The 17129-nt window shown below is 38.9% G+C and overlaps 1 protein-coding gene across 1 annotated transcript in view; it reads right to left on the reverse strand.

Annotated features, from left to right (window-relative positions):
• Positions 1-17129, reverse strand: part of DTNBP1 (dystrobrevin binding protein 1) — a 118809-nt gene that overhangs the window by 61987 nt on the left and 39693 nt on the right. Inside the window, exon 7 of the mRNA XM_059937977.1 lies at positions 4396-4418. Within this exon, the coding sequence (XP_059793960.1) occupies positions 4396-4418 (23 nt within the window). The remainder of the gene's footprint in view (positions 1-4395; positions 4419-17129) is intronic.

Here is a 17129-nt window from a genome sequence, read left to right on the forward strand (position 1 = left end):
CCACTTATGATAAAAACTCTCTAGAAAGTGGGCATAGAGGGAAACTACCTCAACATAATAAAGGTCATATACGACAAACCCACAGCAAACATCATTCTCAATGGTGAAAAACTGAAAGCATTTCCTCTAAGATCAGGAACGAGACAAGGATATCCACTCTCACCACTATTATCCAACATAGTTTTGGAAGTCCTAGCCACGGCAATCAGAGAAGAAAACGAAATAAAAGGAATACAAACTGGAAAAGAAGAAGTAAAACTGTCACTGTTTGCAGATGACAGGATACTATACATAGAGAATCCTAAAAATTCCACCAGAAAACTACTAGAGCTAATCAATGAATTTGGTGAAGTTGCAGGATACAAAATTAATGCACAGAAATCTCTTGCATTCCTATACACTAATGATGAAAAATCTGAAAGAGAAATTAAGGAAACACTCCCATTTACCATTGCAACAAAAAGAATAAAATACCTAGGAATAAACCTACCTAGGGAGACAAAAGGCTTGTATGCAGAAAACTATAAGACACTGATGAAAGAAATTAAGGATGATACCAACAGATGGAGAGATATACCATGTTCTTGGACTGGAAGAATCAATATTGTGAAAATGACTACACTACCCAAAGCAATCTACAGATTCAGTGCAATCCCTATCAAACTACCAATGGCATTTTTTACAGAACTAGAACAAAAAAATCTTAAAATATGTATGGAGACACAAAAGACCCCGAATAGCCAAAGCAGTCTTGAGGGAAAAAAACGGAGCTGGAGGAATGAGACACCCTGACTACAGACTATACTACAAAGTTACAGTAATCAAGACAATATAGTACTGGCACAAAAACAGAAATATAGGTCAATGGAACAAGACAGAAAGCCCAGAGATAAACCCACACAACTATGGTCAACAAATCTATGACAAAGGAGGCAAGTATATACAGTGCAGGAAAGACCGTCTCTTCAATAAGTGGTGCTGGGAAAACTGGACAGCTACATGTAAAAGAATGAAATTAGAACACTCCCTAACACCATACACAAAATTAAACTCAAAATGGATTAAAGACCTAAATGTAAGACCGGACACTATAAAACTCTTAGAGGAAAACATAGGAAGAACACTCTTTGACATAAATCACAGCAAGATCTTTTTTGATCCACCTCCTAGAGAAATGGAAATAAAAACAAAAATAAACAAATGGGACCTAATGAAACTTCAAAGCTTTTGCACAGCAAAGGAAACCATAAACATGATGAAAAGACAACCCTCAGAATGGGAGAAAATATTTGCAAACGAATCAACAGACAAAGGATTAATCTCCAAAATATATAAATAGCTCAATATTAAAAAGCTCAATATTAAAAAAACAAACAACCTAATCAAAAAATGGGCAGAAGACCTAAATAGACATTTCTCCAAATAAGACATACAGATGGCCAAGAAGCACATGAAAAGCTGCTCAACATCACTCATTATTAGAGAAATGCAAATCAAAACTACAATGAGGTATCACCTCACACCAGTCAGAATGGGCATCAGCAGAAAACCTACAAACAACAAATGCTGGAGAGGGTGTGGAGAAAAGGGAACCCTCTTGCACTGTTGATGGGAATGTAAATTGATATAGCCACTATGGAGAACAGCATGGAGGTTCCTTAAAAAACTAAAAGTACAACTACCATATGACCCAGCAATCCCACTACTGGGCATATACTCAGAGAAAACCATAATTCAAAAAGACACATGCACCCCAATGTTCATTGCAGCACTATTTACAACAGCCAGGTCATAGAAGCAACCTCAATGTCCACTGACAGATGAATGGATAAAGAAGATGTGGTACATATATACAATGGAATATTACTCAGCCATAAAAAGGAACGAAACTGGGTCATTTGTAGAGACGTGGGTGGACCTAGAGACTGTCATACAGAGTGAAGTAAGTCGGACAGAGAAAAACAAATATTGCATATTAACGCATATATGTGGAACCTAGAATAATGGTACCGATGAACCAGTTTGCGGGGCAGAAATTGAGACACAGGTGTAGAGAACAAACATATGGACACCAAGGGTGGAAAGCCGTGGAGGGGTGGGGGTGGTGGTGTGATGAATTGTGCGATTGGGATTGACATGTGTACACTGATGTGTATAAAATGGATGACTAATAAGAACCTGCTGTATAAAAAAATAAATAAAATTCAAAAATTAAAAGAAAAACACTCAAGAGGAAAGAATTTTCAATGAATATTAGTTCTTTAAAAAACTAGATATGATACAATAATCAGTTTAGGGTTTGTTCAAATTTGAGAGCTTTAATTGGCCTGTGGGTGGGTTGGATGTGCTGTTAAATATTGTGCATAATTAGGGATGTGTGTATAAACAAGATATTTCAGCATAAATTGAATTATTCTATCAGGTAATATGTAACACTATCTAACCTTTTGCAAACTACTGGTCTCCTTTTTTTCTGTGAATACTGTCATACAAAAAAAAAAAAAAATGCCTCAGTACTGAGATGCAAGCAAAGTTGACATTTTGCATAATCTGTGTCCCTGCCTGCCTTTTAATATTAACTTGCTTTTTTTCTTCTCCTAACATGATATAAGAAGATGCTAGTAGACTAAAAGAAAAGGAGAGGGAAAATAATATTTTATGAGGATTTCAAATCTTATTTTAAACCAATGAGGAAAAATAATGTACATGAGTTGTGGTTCACAAATTGATTAAGAATAATGGTGTAGCCATGATAATACATCACATGATCATTTAACATGGCCCTCAACAAACTGACCATGAACTTAATCATTTACTATAACTGTAGTCAGTCAAATAGAAACTCAGCCAAAACAAGTCTGTCTGATTATAGTCATAGTAGGAATAAGCTTTTCTACCTTTTACCTTGCGGATTACTTATTTTCTCTAACACATCCAAATAAATCATACACATGAACAATTCAACTGTAAATAATATACTGGAAAATCTTTACCCAGTAACTCTAAAAGTCAATACTAGCTTATATATGAAACATAATAAGCAATAATTCAAAGTCTTCTTGGTTACTGAAATTCTCTGAGAAAAGAAATTTCACTACTCAATTGCTAACGAGTAATTGAAAAGTGGTGAACTGGAAGGGCTTTGAGCTGTTGGAAAGTTTGTGGTTTTCCCTATTTTTCACAAGTGTTTCCCCATAACCAGTAAGGGTCAACGTGGCCAAGAATGATTCTTCAGTGCCCACCTGAAATAGTTCCCTAAAATTAAAAAGCAATGCTGGGCACTTTTAGTATCTCAGAATATAGTTCATCAAAGCTTCATTAAAGCTTGTAATTTTACAGATTGAGAAACTAAGGCTGAAAAAGATAGGGAGACTTATCCAAAGTTACAAGATGGTGGCAGAGCATGACCCAGCACTGAAAACCTCGCAGGAGGTTCATGTGACTCTGGGTCAACTGCAGGGCCACCTCTTTGCCTTTATCACCATGGCCTCTCCGTCTGGCCCAGGCTCAGCACAACAGAAACCAGAATCTTCTTAAATTATGATTCTCTGGGACTTCCCTGGTGGTCCAGTGGCTAAGACTCCGTGCTCCCAATGCAGGGGGCCCGGGTTCAATCCCTCAGGGAACTAGATCCCACATGCCACAACTAAGAGTCCACATACTGCAACTAAAGATCCTGTGTGCCACAACTAAGACCTGACCCCGCACAGCCAAATAATAAATAAATAAATGTTTAAAAAAAACCCCAGGGACTTCCCTGGTGGCGCACTGGATAAGAATCCGCCTGCCAATGCAGGGGACACGGGTTCGATCCCCGATCTGGGAAGATCCCACATACTGCGGAGCAACTAAGCCCCGTACACCACCCACTACTGAGCGTGCGCTCTAGAGCTCACGAGCCACAACTACTGAAGCCGACGTGCCTAGAGCCCGTGCTCCACAACAAGAGAAGCCACTGCAATGCGAAGCCCGCGCACCGCAACGAAGAGTAGCCCCCCTCGCTGCACCTAGAGAAAGCCCACGCGCAGCAACAAAGACCCAACACAGCCAAAAATAAATAAATAAATTTATAAAAACAAAAAACAAAAAAACAAAAACCCAAAACACTATGATTCTCAACAACCTCAAAGTTAGCGCTGTGTCTCTTAACATATTACTTATAATGTCATTAGCAGAAACTCTCACTTGGTACATGTGTTACAGCTAAAAAAGAATATCAAAACCACTTGTGATTAAATAAAATTTACGAAAACAGTATTAAGCAAACTTTTATTTTCTGATGTAAATTGTCTGATTTAAAGAAAAAGGAATGCATTCTTTCATCACCATCAAGAGAACATCTGACATCAATTAACTCTCATCTACTTTAAAGTGAAGAATTAAACACAAAATTACCTTTGAAGGTTTCAAGTTCCTTCCTGTAGGAAAAAAAAGATATAAATTTATTAATCTATTCCCCATGGAAACTGCTCTTAGATTATAAAATTTTAAGTACTTCAAATGCCCAGAGTGGTATTTCTAGATGCTCACATGTCAATTATACTTCAGTGAAATTACCAGTACAATTAGCCTAAAGCTACTATTTTCAGTTTTTCTGCTATTACCCTATTAATGGCTCAAAAAAGTTCTACCAAAATTTAAACTGTTAAAACACTGAAACACTTATAAGAAGACATAGAGCATTTTAATGCCAGCTAGGAACCATCTAGTATATATAAGAATCAGTTTATAAAAGCACTTAACAATTTTCCCTCCACTGATAAATATTAAACAACAGATTTTTTAAATCTTTAATTAAAAATCATCTGGAATAGGATCAGTGTTTTCCCCTTTTAAATGAAAGGGGAGAGCATACATATATCAAAGGATTGAAGTCCATAGATCATCCTGACACAAAAGGGCCAAGCCTCCAGGAAATCCTCTGGTTTGTAATTTTGGCAGCGTCAATTAGCGATGCTGAAACACAAAGTTTCCTGGGGAAATGTAAAGCCAGGGAAAATAGATGATCATATAACAAAACATTTTTTTAAAAATAAATCTATTTATTCATTCATTCATTCATTCATTTATTTATGGCTGTGTTGGGTCTTCGTTGCTGTGCATGAGCTTTCTCTAGCTGTGGCGAGCGGGGGCTACTCTTCGTTGTGGTGTGCAGGCTTCTCACTGCAGTGGCTTCTCTTGTTACACAGCATGGGCTCTAAGCACGCGGGCTTCAGTAGTTGTGGCACACGGGCTCAGTAGTTGTGGTTCGCGGGCTCTAGAGCGCAGGCTCAGTAGTTGTGGCGCATGGGCTTAGTTGCTCCACGGCATGTGGGAACTTCCCGGACTAGGGCTCGAACCCGTGTCCCCTGCATTGGCAGGTGGATTCTAAACCACTGTGCCACCAGGGAAGTCCCCATAATACAAAACATTTTTGACAAAGAAGTCAAAAGCAAGTTTTTTTCAGGTTTTCCTTCATAATTCTGTAATTATATTTTTCTCATTATCAGTACTAATAATTTTGAGGAGGCAAATTCATTTAGTAAAGGTTTGTTATCCCACTCAAAATATGAGACGTTCATCTTTTATTTGCATGTACGTTTTACTAAAAATCTAGAGCTATTTTTGATTCTCAAATCAGTATTCCACATTGCTAATTACAATACCTCTCATGTTCCAAAACAGTTGACTACAATGAACAGCTGGCTGGTGGAACCGGCAAGCTGCCACTGAAAAGCCAATATTCTTGTAACAGCCAAGGGAAGGTTCTTAAATCAGATGGTCATCTCACCCCTCTTTTTTTTCTAAAAATACCAACTCATGATAATATTGCCCCAGCACCAGAGTTCATTAACTAAGAAAAAAGAATGTTATTTTCAATCCTATCATTAAAAAAAAAAAAAAGTGCAATTGTTTCTCTTGAGCCAATAGCCCAGCTTCATTCTTAAAAGACTAGGTACAAAGTAAACATGCCTAAAACCTACTTTATACTCCAATAATGGGATGAAAGCCAAAATAGGCCTAGCAGAAAGGCAACATCTATCGTAAGAGAATATCCTGAAGAGATACCTTCAATCTACTTCTTACTGATGCCCTCGTGTGAGCAATCCCCTAAGGCCACCAAGGGGTGGACAAGATGACGAAACACTCACTTCAATATTTTAAGAAGTAATTCTTTTCTCTCTGATAACAGTCTTTCGATAGTGTCTGCCTTCCTTCTTTTAGAACATGCAGCAGTAAACAAAATTTCAAAAAAGCACCTCCTGTTTTAAAAAGGTGAAACTTGGAGTAATGATTTCAGACATTGTTTTTCCCTTACTCGCGCCCTGAACACTAAAAACCATAAAGCGAAGAATCCAGTGTCTACTTTATTAATGAGTCATTGCCCAATTGAGGGAAGCTTTCATGTGGAGTTACCATGCCCACCTTCCAACCTTCTGGCTGCCTCATCAAAGCAATGGGAAGCTGCTATGAGAAAAGAGGCAAGGCCAGCAGGGTGCTCTCCCTAGACACCTCTGTTTACAGACTGTCATGACCCACGGCAGTTCATGAAACCTCCTTTCAGAAAGTAAGCCACTCCTGTACCCAGTTCCTAAAAAAGAAGACTGGCTGAGGTAGTGGTGGCACAGATAACGGTGGTTTAAGGTAAAAATCAGTACTACGGAACTTTTAAAGAACTGATAAAGGAAATCAGTAGCACCGGAAGCCTTGAAGTGTTGTATGTAATTTTTAGGGCAAACTCCACAATGTCAGAGGTAACAGCATCTGGAAATACAGAAGATATAAGAGAAGGGAGGGAAAGGCACATCAAGCAGAGGTAACGGTGAAAGTGAAGCCCTGGAGGCTGAACGTTGCGCGTTATCTTTAGGAAAGAACAAATAATTCAGAACAGCAGGTTGAATGAAGAGAAAGTAGTGGGAGATGAGGTTAAAGAGGTAGAGGATTCTGAGTGCCAGGCTAAAAGGATTTGGTTTTATTTTTAGCAGGAGAATAACTTGAGCAAATCTGTGCTTTGGGAAGAACATTCTAGCTGTGATGCATAGATGTACTAACAAGGGGGAGAATAAAGCAGGGAGCACTCAGGAAACTATTAGAAGAGTTTGAAGAAGAGCTAATTAGTGACTGGAAAGGGCAACATAAGTGGCAATGGCAATGAAGAGAGGGAGTCCAATTTGAAAAATGCCACGGAGAAGACTCAACAGACCATGGCAACTGATGACATGGGCACAAGTACATAACCATGAGAGTTCTAGTCTGGATCACTGGAAGGAAAGGGAATTCGTTAACAGAAAACTTAGGAAGAGGAGCAGATTTTGGAGGGCAGTGCATGAGTTCAGTTTGGAACTTAATGAAATAATCTGGAAGGTAGGAAACCTAAGGCTGGCGATGCTGAAAGACATGACTCCCCTCCCCTGTAACCCGCTCAGGGATTCAGCTCCCCCACTGCCTGTTCAGTCCTGAACCTACTCCAGCTTGGCTTCCAGACCCCACCACTGCACAGTGAGGGTCACCAGCAATCACCAAGCTGCCGAAGGCAATGCTCACTCTCAGTTTTCATCCGAATCCCTCAGCAGAATTTGATTCCTTGAGAAAGTTTTCTCTAGTTTTTCTCCTTCTCCCTCAGCTCCTTCTGCTACTTCTCTACCCTTTCCAGACGACCACTAGATGCTGGAGCTCCGCCAGCCTGGTCCTGGGCCCTCTGCGTAACTTACATTCTCTCACAAGGCAATTCATTCAGCTATGCAGCCTTAAATACCATCCACATACTGACTTCCTGATTTATACTTCCTGTCTTGATCTCTTCTTTGAGCTCCAGATGCAAATGCAACTGCCTATTTGAGAGCTCTGCTCAAAGTGGAGCAGGCTTCCCAACAATACCTGCAAGAGAGCCTGTCCGGGCTTCCCTGGTGGCACAGTGGTTAAGAATCCATCTGCCGGGCTTCCCTGGTGGCGCAGTGGTTGAGAATCTGCCTGCCAATGCAGGGGACACGGGTTCGAGCCCTGGTCTGGGAAGATCCCACATGCCGCAGAGCAACTAAGCCCGTGCTCCACAACTACTGAGCCTGTGATCTAGAGCCCGTGACCCACAACTACTGAGCCCGCGTGCCACAACTACTGAAGCCCGCGCGCCACAACTACTGAAGCCCGCGCGCCACAACTACTGAAGCCCGCGCGCCTAGAGCCCGTGCACCGCAACAAGAGAAGCCACCACAATGAGAAGCCTGCACACTGCAACGAAGAGTAGCCCTCGCTCGCCTCAACTAGAGAAAGCCCACGCGCAGCAACAAAGATCCAATTGCAGCCAAAAATAAATAAAATAAATAAATTTTTAAAAAAAAGAGCCTGTTCTTCCTTCAGTCTCCCTCCTCTCAACTCATGCCATTACCAAGTTCCTCAAGCTTTGGTTTATCCATCTCCCTCCTTCGCCACATCTAATCCATCAATATATCCTATTAATTCTATCTCAAAACATATCCTGAATCCATCCATTTCTCCCCATCGTCACAACTGTCATGATGATAAATATCGTGCCTTGGGTAAATATTCATTTTCTCATACTGAATGTAATCTTTGATCATTCATTCAACAAAAAATGTACTGAGCCTTAGACACTAGGAATAACGTCAGGAATAGCAGTAGGAATAATGCTCAGGTTGGGTTATACACGTTCCATAACCTCAAGGAACTTTAGGGAGAAGAGACAGAAGTAAAGCAACAGTTAGAAACCGATGTCATAGATTAGTGCTCTGATAATGCCAGCCATGCTGAGGATTTTCTAGGAATACAGAGGAGGGAGCAACTCGCACACTGTGGGTTGCTGGGAAAGGCTTCCTGGAGGAGCCAGGATTGAACTGAGTTTTGAGGGAAAGTATAACTGATGATGACACGTAACACTGATTGAAAACATGGCAGATGCTTCACTCTTGATCATTATTACGTCATACTCGCAGCTAACCAAATGAAAAAGCATAGGTGACCAGGAGTTCTAAGTTCTGGCTACTCTCCAAACTCTTATCCAAGTTCACCTTTTCCATGATGATATCCTTCACACTCAAATGGCAATCTCCCCTTACTTCAACTCCTATAGCACTCAGGTCCATTAGTTTTATAACACCTGGTGCAGCCTTGTAATGCAGTGATCTCCATGCAGGTATCATCTCTACAATTACACTGCAGAGATCCTGAAGTGCAGAGATCATGTCTCATCCGCCCTGATCACACATGTGCACAGAGTCAGACACTACAGACACTCAGCAAGTCATGATTATCAAGTACTGTGGCTGCAGAATGACTAAGAATAGCTGCTTCTTCAAAGAAGCCTTTGCTATGACTAGGGAGGATTTTATTCTTTATAAAAAAGTTTGACCACATAGTCTCTCATCTGATAACAATGTGTTTGCCTCTTGCAATTTCAAAAATCTGAGTCTCTTCTTTTTCAAAGTTTAATAATATTTTCAGAAGATCAAATAAGTAGAAAGAATTGAAATGCCTTCCTTTAGATTTTACCATATTTTAAATTTTACTCAATTCAGCAAAGGCCATCACAAAATTTAGCATAACAAACCCTGAAACTAAAACATTCACCAAATAACACCAGGCTCAAAAATCTAATATTTCCAAAGGGCGAAACTGCTATTTAGTCATTTTCTCTACAGGGGTTGAGTTATGAGGGCAGGAAAAAAAAAAAAAAGCATCACATTAATAAATAAATCTATGGAGTGTTGCAGGAAGTATATTAAATCTGTATATGTATAGAAATCAACTAAATCAGACTCACAGATGCAAACTTAATAGATTGGATCCACTGGATAAATGTCTCCATAAATACAATCATCTCACAGATGGAAGCACACTTTCTCTAAACACTAAACTGCTTCCCCAGGACAAATCCATGATAAAAACCTAACACAATGATTCTCTATGGCAAAATACCACATTCAAAATGTGAAGTGCAAAATCAACTCTCACATTTTTCTTCATATTTGAAAATGTTTAGGGGAAATTGTTTTTAAAGTATGATCAGCAATACTTTTTGTATTGAACACAGTAGAAGAGCGTCCCTTTGTTATGGCTGATGGATAGGAAAGTTCATAGGAAAGATCTTACAAGACCTCTTTCACAAAAGACCGGCTACTATTCACTATTACCCAATCTTTTGTTTCTTAGCATTCCACAGTTGTGAAAATGTGTACCCTTATGCACCTGGTGAGTTTGTGGTTAAGAGGGTAGAAAGTGGATGAAGGTGGGGCTGGGGGAGAGCGGGCCTACCTGCTTGAGGTAATTTGCACAAAACTGTATCTTAGAAGTCCCTGCTGTCATTTGTTCCTTACACAGGTACTGTGGAGGGACATGTGTTATAGAACAAGATATTTTTAATACGTAGAATGGGAGGTGGCAACAACCAAGAACAGAACCCAAGAGAATAACAGAACTAAAGCATCTACAATGGCAACTAGATACTAACCTACAGTAGAGAAGAAAATTTAGGATATGAGTGTTATAGAAGTAAAAAAAGGACAGTTTCAAGAGGTCAGGTAAATGAGGACTGATTTGTCAACGGGCTTAGTTACCTAAAGACCTAAGAAGAAAAATACAGGTTAAATATTTAAAGTGCATCATGGATTTGGTCTCTATGAACGTCTTAATATGACACAACCTGTATACGCTCTTTCTCTAGAACAGTATTTTAACTTCAGGGTGCCATGCATCTTGTCCATTCACAAGCAACCTGTTAGAATGATCTACCTTGTTGGCTATTAGATATTTTTGTATTTCTACAAATACTCCTCAGCTTTGTTCTGGGATATAGTTAATTTACTTGGAAACAGTTTGATCTTTTTGATGCTTGCTTTTATGATTAGTTAAGCAGGTCTGGAACAGGGCTCAGTCAAGGGCTAACTGTACCCCTGCTGAAGGATACGCTCCTGAGTGCTCTACCTGGTGCCCCAGGAATTCTAAGCTTCTTCAGTCTGGCTGCTGGGCTCAGGCACAGTGTGAGGATGTGAGCACCGGGCACTGTTAACTGACCCTTTTGGATGATATTTTCCTCCTGCCTCAGGTGGTTTCCTCACATGAATTATCGGTCCTCTGCTGAATATTCAGGGGAGCTTTCTGCAGATTTTCGGTATCCTCTCTCCCTGGCACTGTGTCCTGTGAACTCTGGCTGCCTTGGGTTCCCAGGCGCTCAGCTGTTCTTCAGTTCAGAGAGTCTGCCAGGCTCTACCTGGGCCCCCTCCCTGCACTTAGCCTGGAAACTCTCAAGGCAGAACGCTGGGGAAACCACAGGGCTTGTCTCACCTGTTTCCTATCGATCAAGGATCACTTCTCTTCTTTGCCCAATGTCTTCCAAACTGTTATTTCATTTATATTGTCTGTTTTTTGGCTGCATCAGGTGGGAGAGTAAGTCTGGTCCCTGTTATTCCAGCTTGGGAGGATCCTTTCTGAAAAAGCACTGCCTGAAGGAAAGCTCTCCTGATCTACTTTCCATTCAGCATCCAAATGGATCTCCATGCAAAACCTCGGGAACTAGTTATTGCCTTTCTGCCTATCTCTGTTGGACCTTCTTCTCTGTTGTTCACCTTGGAGAATGCCACTGGTTTCTTCTGTTCTATTCTCAGCAAAGCCAGGCCTGTGGCAAGTCTCCCAGGCACACCATCCTCAACACTCTGAAATGGAAGAACAGGTCAGGCCCGTGGCCCACAGCCTGTCTAGTGGACTGTCAGTTCTTGAAGCTCAGGAGTTTGGTGGGTTATTCTCTAGAACATAAGCTGGTCAAATACAACTAAAGATAACATCTCAAATAAATCTGTTATGCTTTGCTTTAAAGATTTTCTAAACTTAGTCTACAGTCCACATTAACATAAAAATAAAACACAAACACAAAGAAGAGCATAGTTCCTTAGCATTAGCGGTAATACATAAAGCAAAAGGAATAATGACTTTCTCAAAATATGCCTGGGCACTGAATCTTATCAACAGAAGCAGTGCCCCCCCACTCACAGGAGTTTCTAAGAGATGACAATTAAGTTTCAAAGTCTAAATGAATCAGTGAAAAATGCTTCTAGAGTTTAGTATGCCCCAAAGTAGATTTCAAGTCCAATGGAAGACTGTGTTAAAATTATGAGTCATTTATAATTAAGCTGAAATACTAAAATCACACTGTTCTTCAAGATGTAGCTATTTTCAGAGAAATTCTGATGGTATGCTGCATACTGTAGGGGAAAACAAAGGATCCAAAAGTCTGGAAGTAAGAAATATTTTAATTAAATCACTCACATATGACTTTAACTAAATTATTATGAAAGAATCTCAATAGTCATTCTAAGGAATATTATGGTGGTACTGAAAAGATTACAAATTTAGAAGGCTCAATTTCTTTTTAGCTCTACTTCTTCATTCTTCTAAACGTACCTGTTGCTCCCCTGCTTGGAAGGCTGTCATCCTCCGTCCCCGTGTGGCTGCCTCCTTACACAGGTCTCAGCTCTCACGTGTCCTCCAGGAAGGGCCTTCCCTGCTCACCCCAGCGAAGCAACCCTCCCCACCTCTATAACGTTATTCTGTTTTATTTTCTTCAGTATAATTGTCTGAAATTATCCTTTTTTAAAATCATGTACAGGGACTTCCCTGGCGGTCCAGCGGCTAGGACTCTGCACTCCCAATGCAGGGGGGGCCCAGGTTCGATCCCTGGTCAGGGAACTAGATCCCACGTGCCGCAACTAAGACCCAGCACAGCCAAACAACCAAACAAATAAGTAAGTTAAAAATAAATAAAATCATGTACACATTTATCATCTATTTCTCCCCACACCCATGACTACAAATGCTAGCTGACTCCCGAATCTCAAAAGTCCATTTCTCTAACTGCTAGCTAGACAATGTAAATGGTCTTAGGTTCTTTATTTTGGCTCATATATTCAATATTAACGCTTCTTACTTGATGAAAAATGTATTTCCTATTGGTTATGAAAACCTATGCAAGGCATCTAGGAGTTACACTTGTATGGCTAACTCATCTTCTGAACCATATGACAACCTAACTACTGGTACCAGTACTTGTCTCTGCCTACAGCCATATTTCATCCATTATACCATGTTTTACTATTGATCAAGGCGGTGTCTATTCCTGTCCATAAAAGCTATCAGTAATAGCAATATCACTTTATACGCAGAAGAGTTATCAGAAAAGCTATTTATGGGTATCTTCCCCCTACAATTATACAGTTGCTTATATGTCACTTTCATTAGATAACCAGCTAAAGTAGGATGTCCTTTTTCAATGCAGAAACACCTAGGTTAAACCATCTATTCAAATGTTTTTCAAGGGTAGATACACCCCTAGGAGTGTTCTAAAGCTCTATGTTTCCCTCTGCCCACACTGAGAATCTGCCATAGTAAGCCACATTACTGTTGGGATGGGTCACATCCCTCCTTTCACAGGAGGCAGGAATTTATTCTGTGCCGGGAATGCCTATCAAATATATGACAAAATATCGTATATCCGTTCTCAACTACAGATGCACTGATATCAACATCTGGGACGGATTCCACTTATTCCAATGCAACAGTCAAAAAAAAGAAGACCCTGGCCTTGATGCTGGCCCCTAAGCAGTAACATAATTTCATGTAACTCAATCTCCTCCCCAGCTCCAACAATCGCTGCCTGCCCACTCCCCAGGCTCTGATGGGAGCAGAATGAGAAAGTGCATCGGAGCCTATCGTAGACACGATTAGCAGTGGAGGTGTGTGAGAAATTATCCTTCATTCCCCCACTCTCTCCATCCCCATCTAGTTGTCTGACTCAGATTTTCTGGAAAGCTACAGAGTGGGTGGACACTGTAATACACACACACACACACACACACACACACACACACACATCCAACCTTTGTATTACACATTATCTTCTTCAGAGCAAGAAAAGAAAAATCATTAGTTTAGTTTGTAGGGCCCCTTGTTAAAGAGGAAAGAGGCTTATTTTTAAGAAACTCTTCCCTTGTGGACCACATAATAAAATGTTTAATTTGGGGGCCTTTTAAAGTTTTTCAAATGGTGTAATATAGGATATCAAGTCACAGAATTTTAATATGTATTAGAGATGAATTGGTTCTGTAAGCAGGTAAGTTGTGAAATGCTGAGTCAAATTTCTCTACTATAGGAATTCTCAGAACCCTTAATAAACTGACATGTACTACAAAGTTCCATGAGGCAAATACAGGGTAAAGTGTTTCTGGAACTTATTTGATCATGGAATGCCAGAGGCTATCTTCTCAGTCCACTGTTCCTGTAAAACACTTCAGGGAATGTTGTAGCTAATAAAAAATTTCTAAATTCAATTTTTATGTTTATCAAAATAGTACATGTACATTCCTTAAGTCAAATAGTACCCACAAGGATTTATGATGAAGCAGATTAGTTCCTCGGCTCAGTTCTCCCCACCTTTCTGTCCTGCTTTTCGCAAGCAGCTACATTCAACTCTTCTAGAGATTTCTTCTGGTATTTACCTCCATTATTTCTAAATAATATGCCAATGCATATATTTATTCATTTTTTTCCATTTATTGACATTAGCCTTCATAATATTCCCAGTTTTGATAACCTCTAGATTGAATAAAAGTAAGAAGAAGCTTAAAATGTAAATAAGACATCTCTGAATAGTAAATATTCTACATAATTTATTATTGGAAAGATATTTTTTGATCTACATTTGACTGAATAAAACTACTTCATTCTCAATGTTGTCAACTCAAATTATTTACACTACAACTGATTGTTAATCAGCCATATATGAGTGTGTGGTGTGTGTGTGTGTGTGTATTAACTAAACAAATTGATTCCAAAAGGTTTCTTTGAAGAAGATAGTTCATCCTTTTATATGCTGAATAAAATAGGTTAAGAATTTCAGGAAGACCATGCATATACAGTCAACTAATATTTGACAAGGGAGCCAAGAATACTCACTCAATGGAGAAAAAACAGTCTCTTCGAGAAATGGTGCTTGGAAAATTGAATATTCAGGTGTAAAGACCCCTATCTTACACCACTCACAAAAATGAGCTCAAAATGGATTAAAGACTTAAATATAAGACCCAAAACAATAAAACTACTAGAAGAAAACAGTGAAAAAAAGCTCCTTATTATGGGTCTTGGCAATGATTTTTTGGATATGATACACCTAAAGCACAACCAACAAAACAACAAATAAACAAGTGGGACGACATCAAACTAAAAAGCTTCTGCACAGAAAAAGAAATGACAAACAAAATGAAAAGACAACCTATGGAATGGGAAAAAATATCTGCCCATCATAAATCTGATAAGGGATGAAGGTGAACTGGATGAAAGTGGTCAAAAGGCACAAACTTCCAGTTAGAAGATAAATAAGTACTAGGGATGTAATGTACAACATGACGATGACAGTTAACACTGCTGTGTGGTATAAATGAAAGTTGTTAGGAGAGTAGATCCTAAGAGTTCTCATCATAAGGAAATCCCCCCCACCCGTTTTTTGCATCTAAATGAGATGATGGATGTTGACTAAACTTTTTGTGGTACTCAATTTACAATGTATGTAAGTCAAGGCATGATGTCGTACACCTTAAACTTATACAGTGCTGCATATAAATTACATCTCAACAAAACTGGGAAAAAGAGTTTCGGAAAGATTACAGTTTATATTGATAAACACAATTAAGCAATGTTTCATAGTCAGTACTTCCACTATTTGTATTTAGAAAGGCAAGTTAACTAGAAGTGAGAATCACCAACGATTCTGTAAGCTAAATGGACCAGCTTTTATTTGGTCCTTTAAACAAAACTCTCCCTTATCTTCCATAACCCTGCAGGAAAGCATATCATTATCTCTATTTTACAGATAAGAAAGGCAAAGATAGGTCATTTGCAAAAGGTCATATGGGTAGAAAGTGCCAGAGAAGAAAATCAAGCTTAGGTTTTCAAGGACTTTTCACAATAACCAAAACAAATCATATTACTGTTAACAATTGTGAATTAAATCAGTACTTATCATTTCAGGATAAAAATATGATTTCAAGCTAAGTCACAAGTCTAATGTCTTATGAGACAATCAGATGCAAAATACTTTGGCATTTATTAATAAATATTTATTTTATGAAGATGCTAGGAGTAACCATTAACAAATATCTACATATATAATTTTTTTCAAAGTCTTGGAAAGTCCATCGAAGTACTAGTTAATTTAAATTTCCCACCTTTGGTATTTCTCACTGAAACTGTTAGGTTTAAAACCTGTTATGACATCTTACATTAATCTCATGCAGTCCTTGAGAAATAAAGTAAATTTTATAATTTTTTAAAATTTGGCCTATCAGAACATGAAAAATTTACCATTATTTTACCTATAGATTTCAAGCTACTGATTATAAACTGGTAGTCATCAACTGGCACACTATTTTTTCCTACATATTTCAGAGTAACAGGTGCTATCAACAAATCTGTTTATCATATCTAAATTTACTAAAATTATATAATTTTTTAAGAAGTCTTTCAAATGCTAGTCAAGAAAAGCTTAACAACAGGATAAAATATAAAGGAAAGTCAACAGCTTGCCCAAGAGCAAAGAATTAGTAGAAGCCAGGACTTGGGTCTTCCGACTAATGACAGTGCTCTTTCTACTACACAATTCCTCTAAATACCTCTAAAATGATATTTCAATTATGTGAAACATGCTAAGACTTGTCCAGTACACTCTGGCTTTTACTCAGATTAAAGGTGAGGCTGTTTTCCAAACACGAAGTTGATTTTCATTTTGTAACATATAAATTATAATGTACTAATTATATCTAATAAATCTAAGTCACTGGGTGAGAGTGAAGAAAAGAATGACAAAATTTCATACTTCCAAATCTTATTACCCATTTCCAGTTCAGGTTAGTCCAATGAAAATAATCACCGTAATAACTACTACTGACAGAGCACACACTGCATCTGATAATGACCATCTCACTGAACCCTCACAACAACTCTAAGAAACCGGTACAATATTATCCTCACTATAAGCTACACATGTTGAGGCTAAGAGATTCAATAACTTGCTGAAGGTCTAATAGCCAACATGTGACAAAGCTTAGCCCCTTTCCACAGCCTGAGCTTAGGTTCCTTTTCCTCCTGCTCTA

The sequence above is a fragment of the Balaenoptera ricei genome, chromosome 11, assembly GCF_028023285.1.
Source record: "Balaenoptera ricei isolate mBalRic1 chromosome 11, mBalRic1.hap2, whole genome shotgun sequence".
NCBI lineage: Eukaryota > Metazoa > Chordata > Mammalia > Artiodactyla > Balaenopteridae > Balaenoptera > Balaenoptera ricei.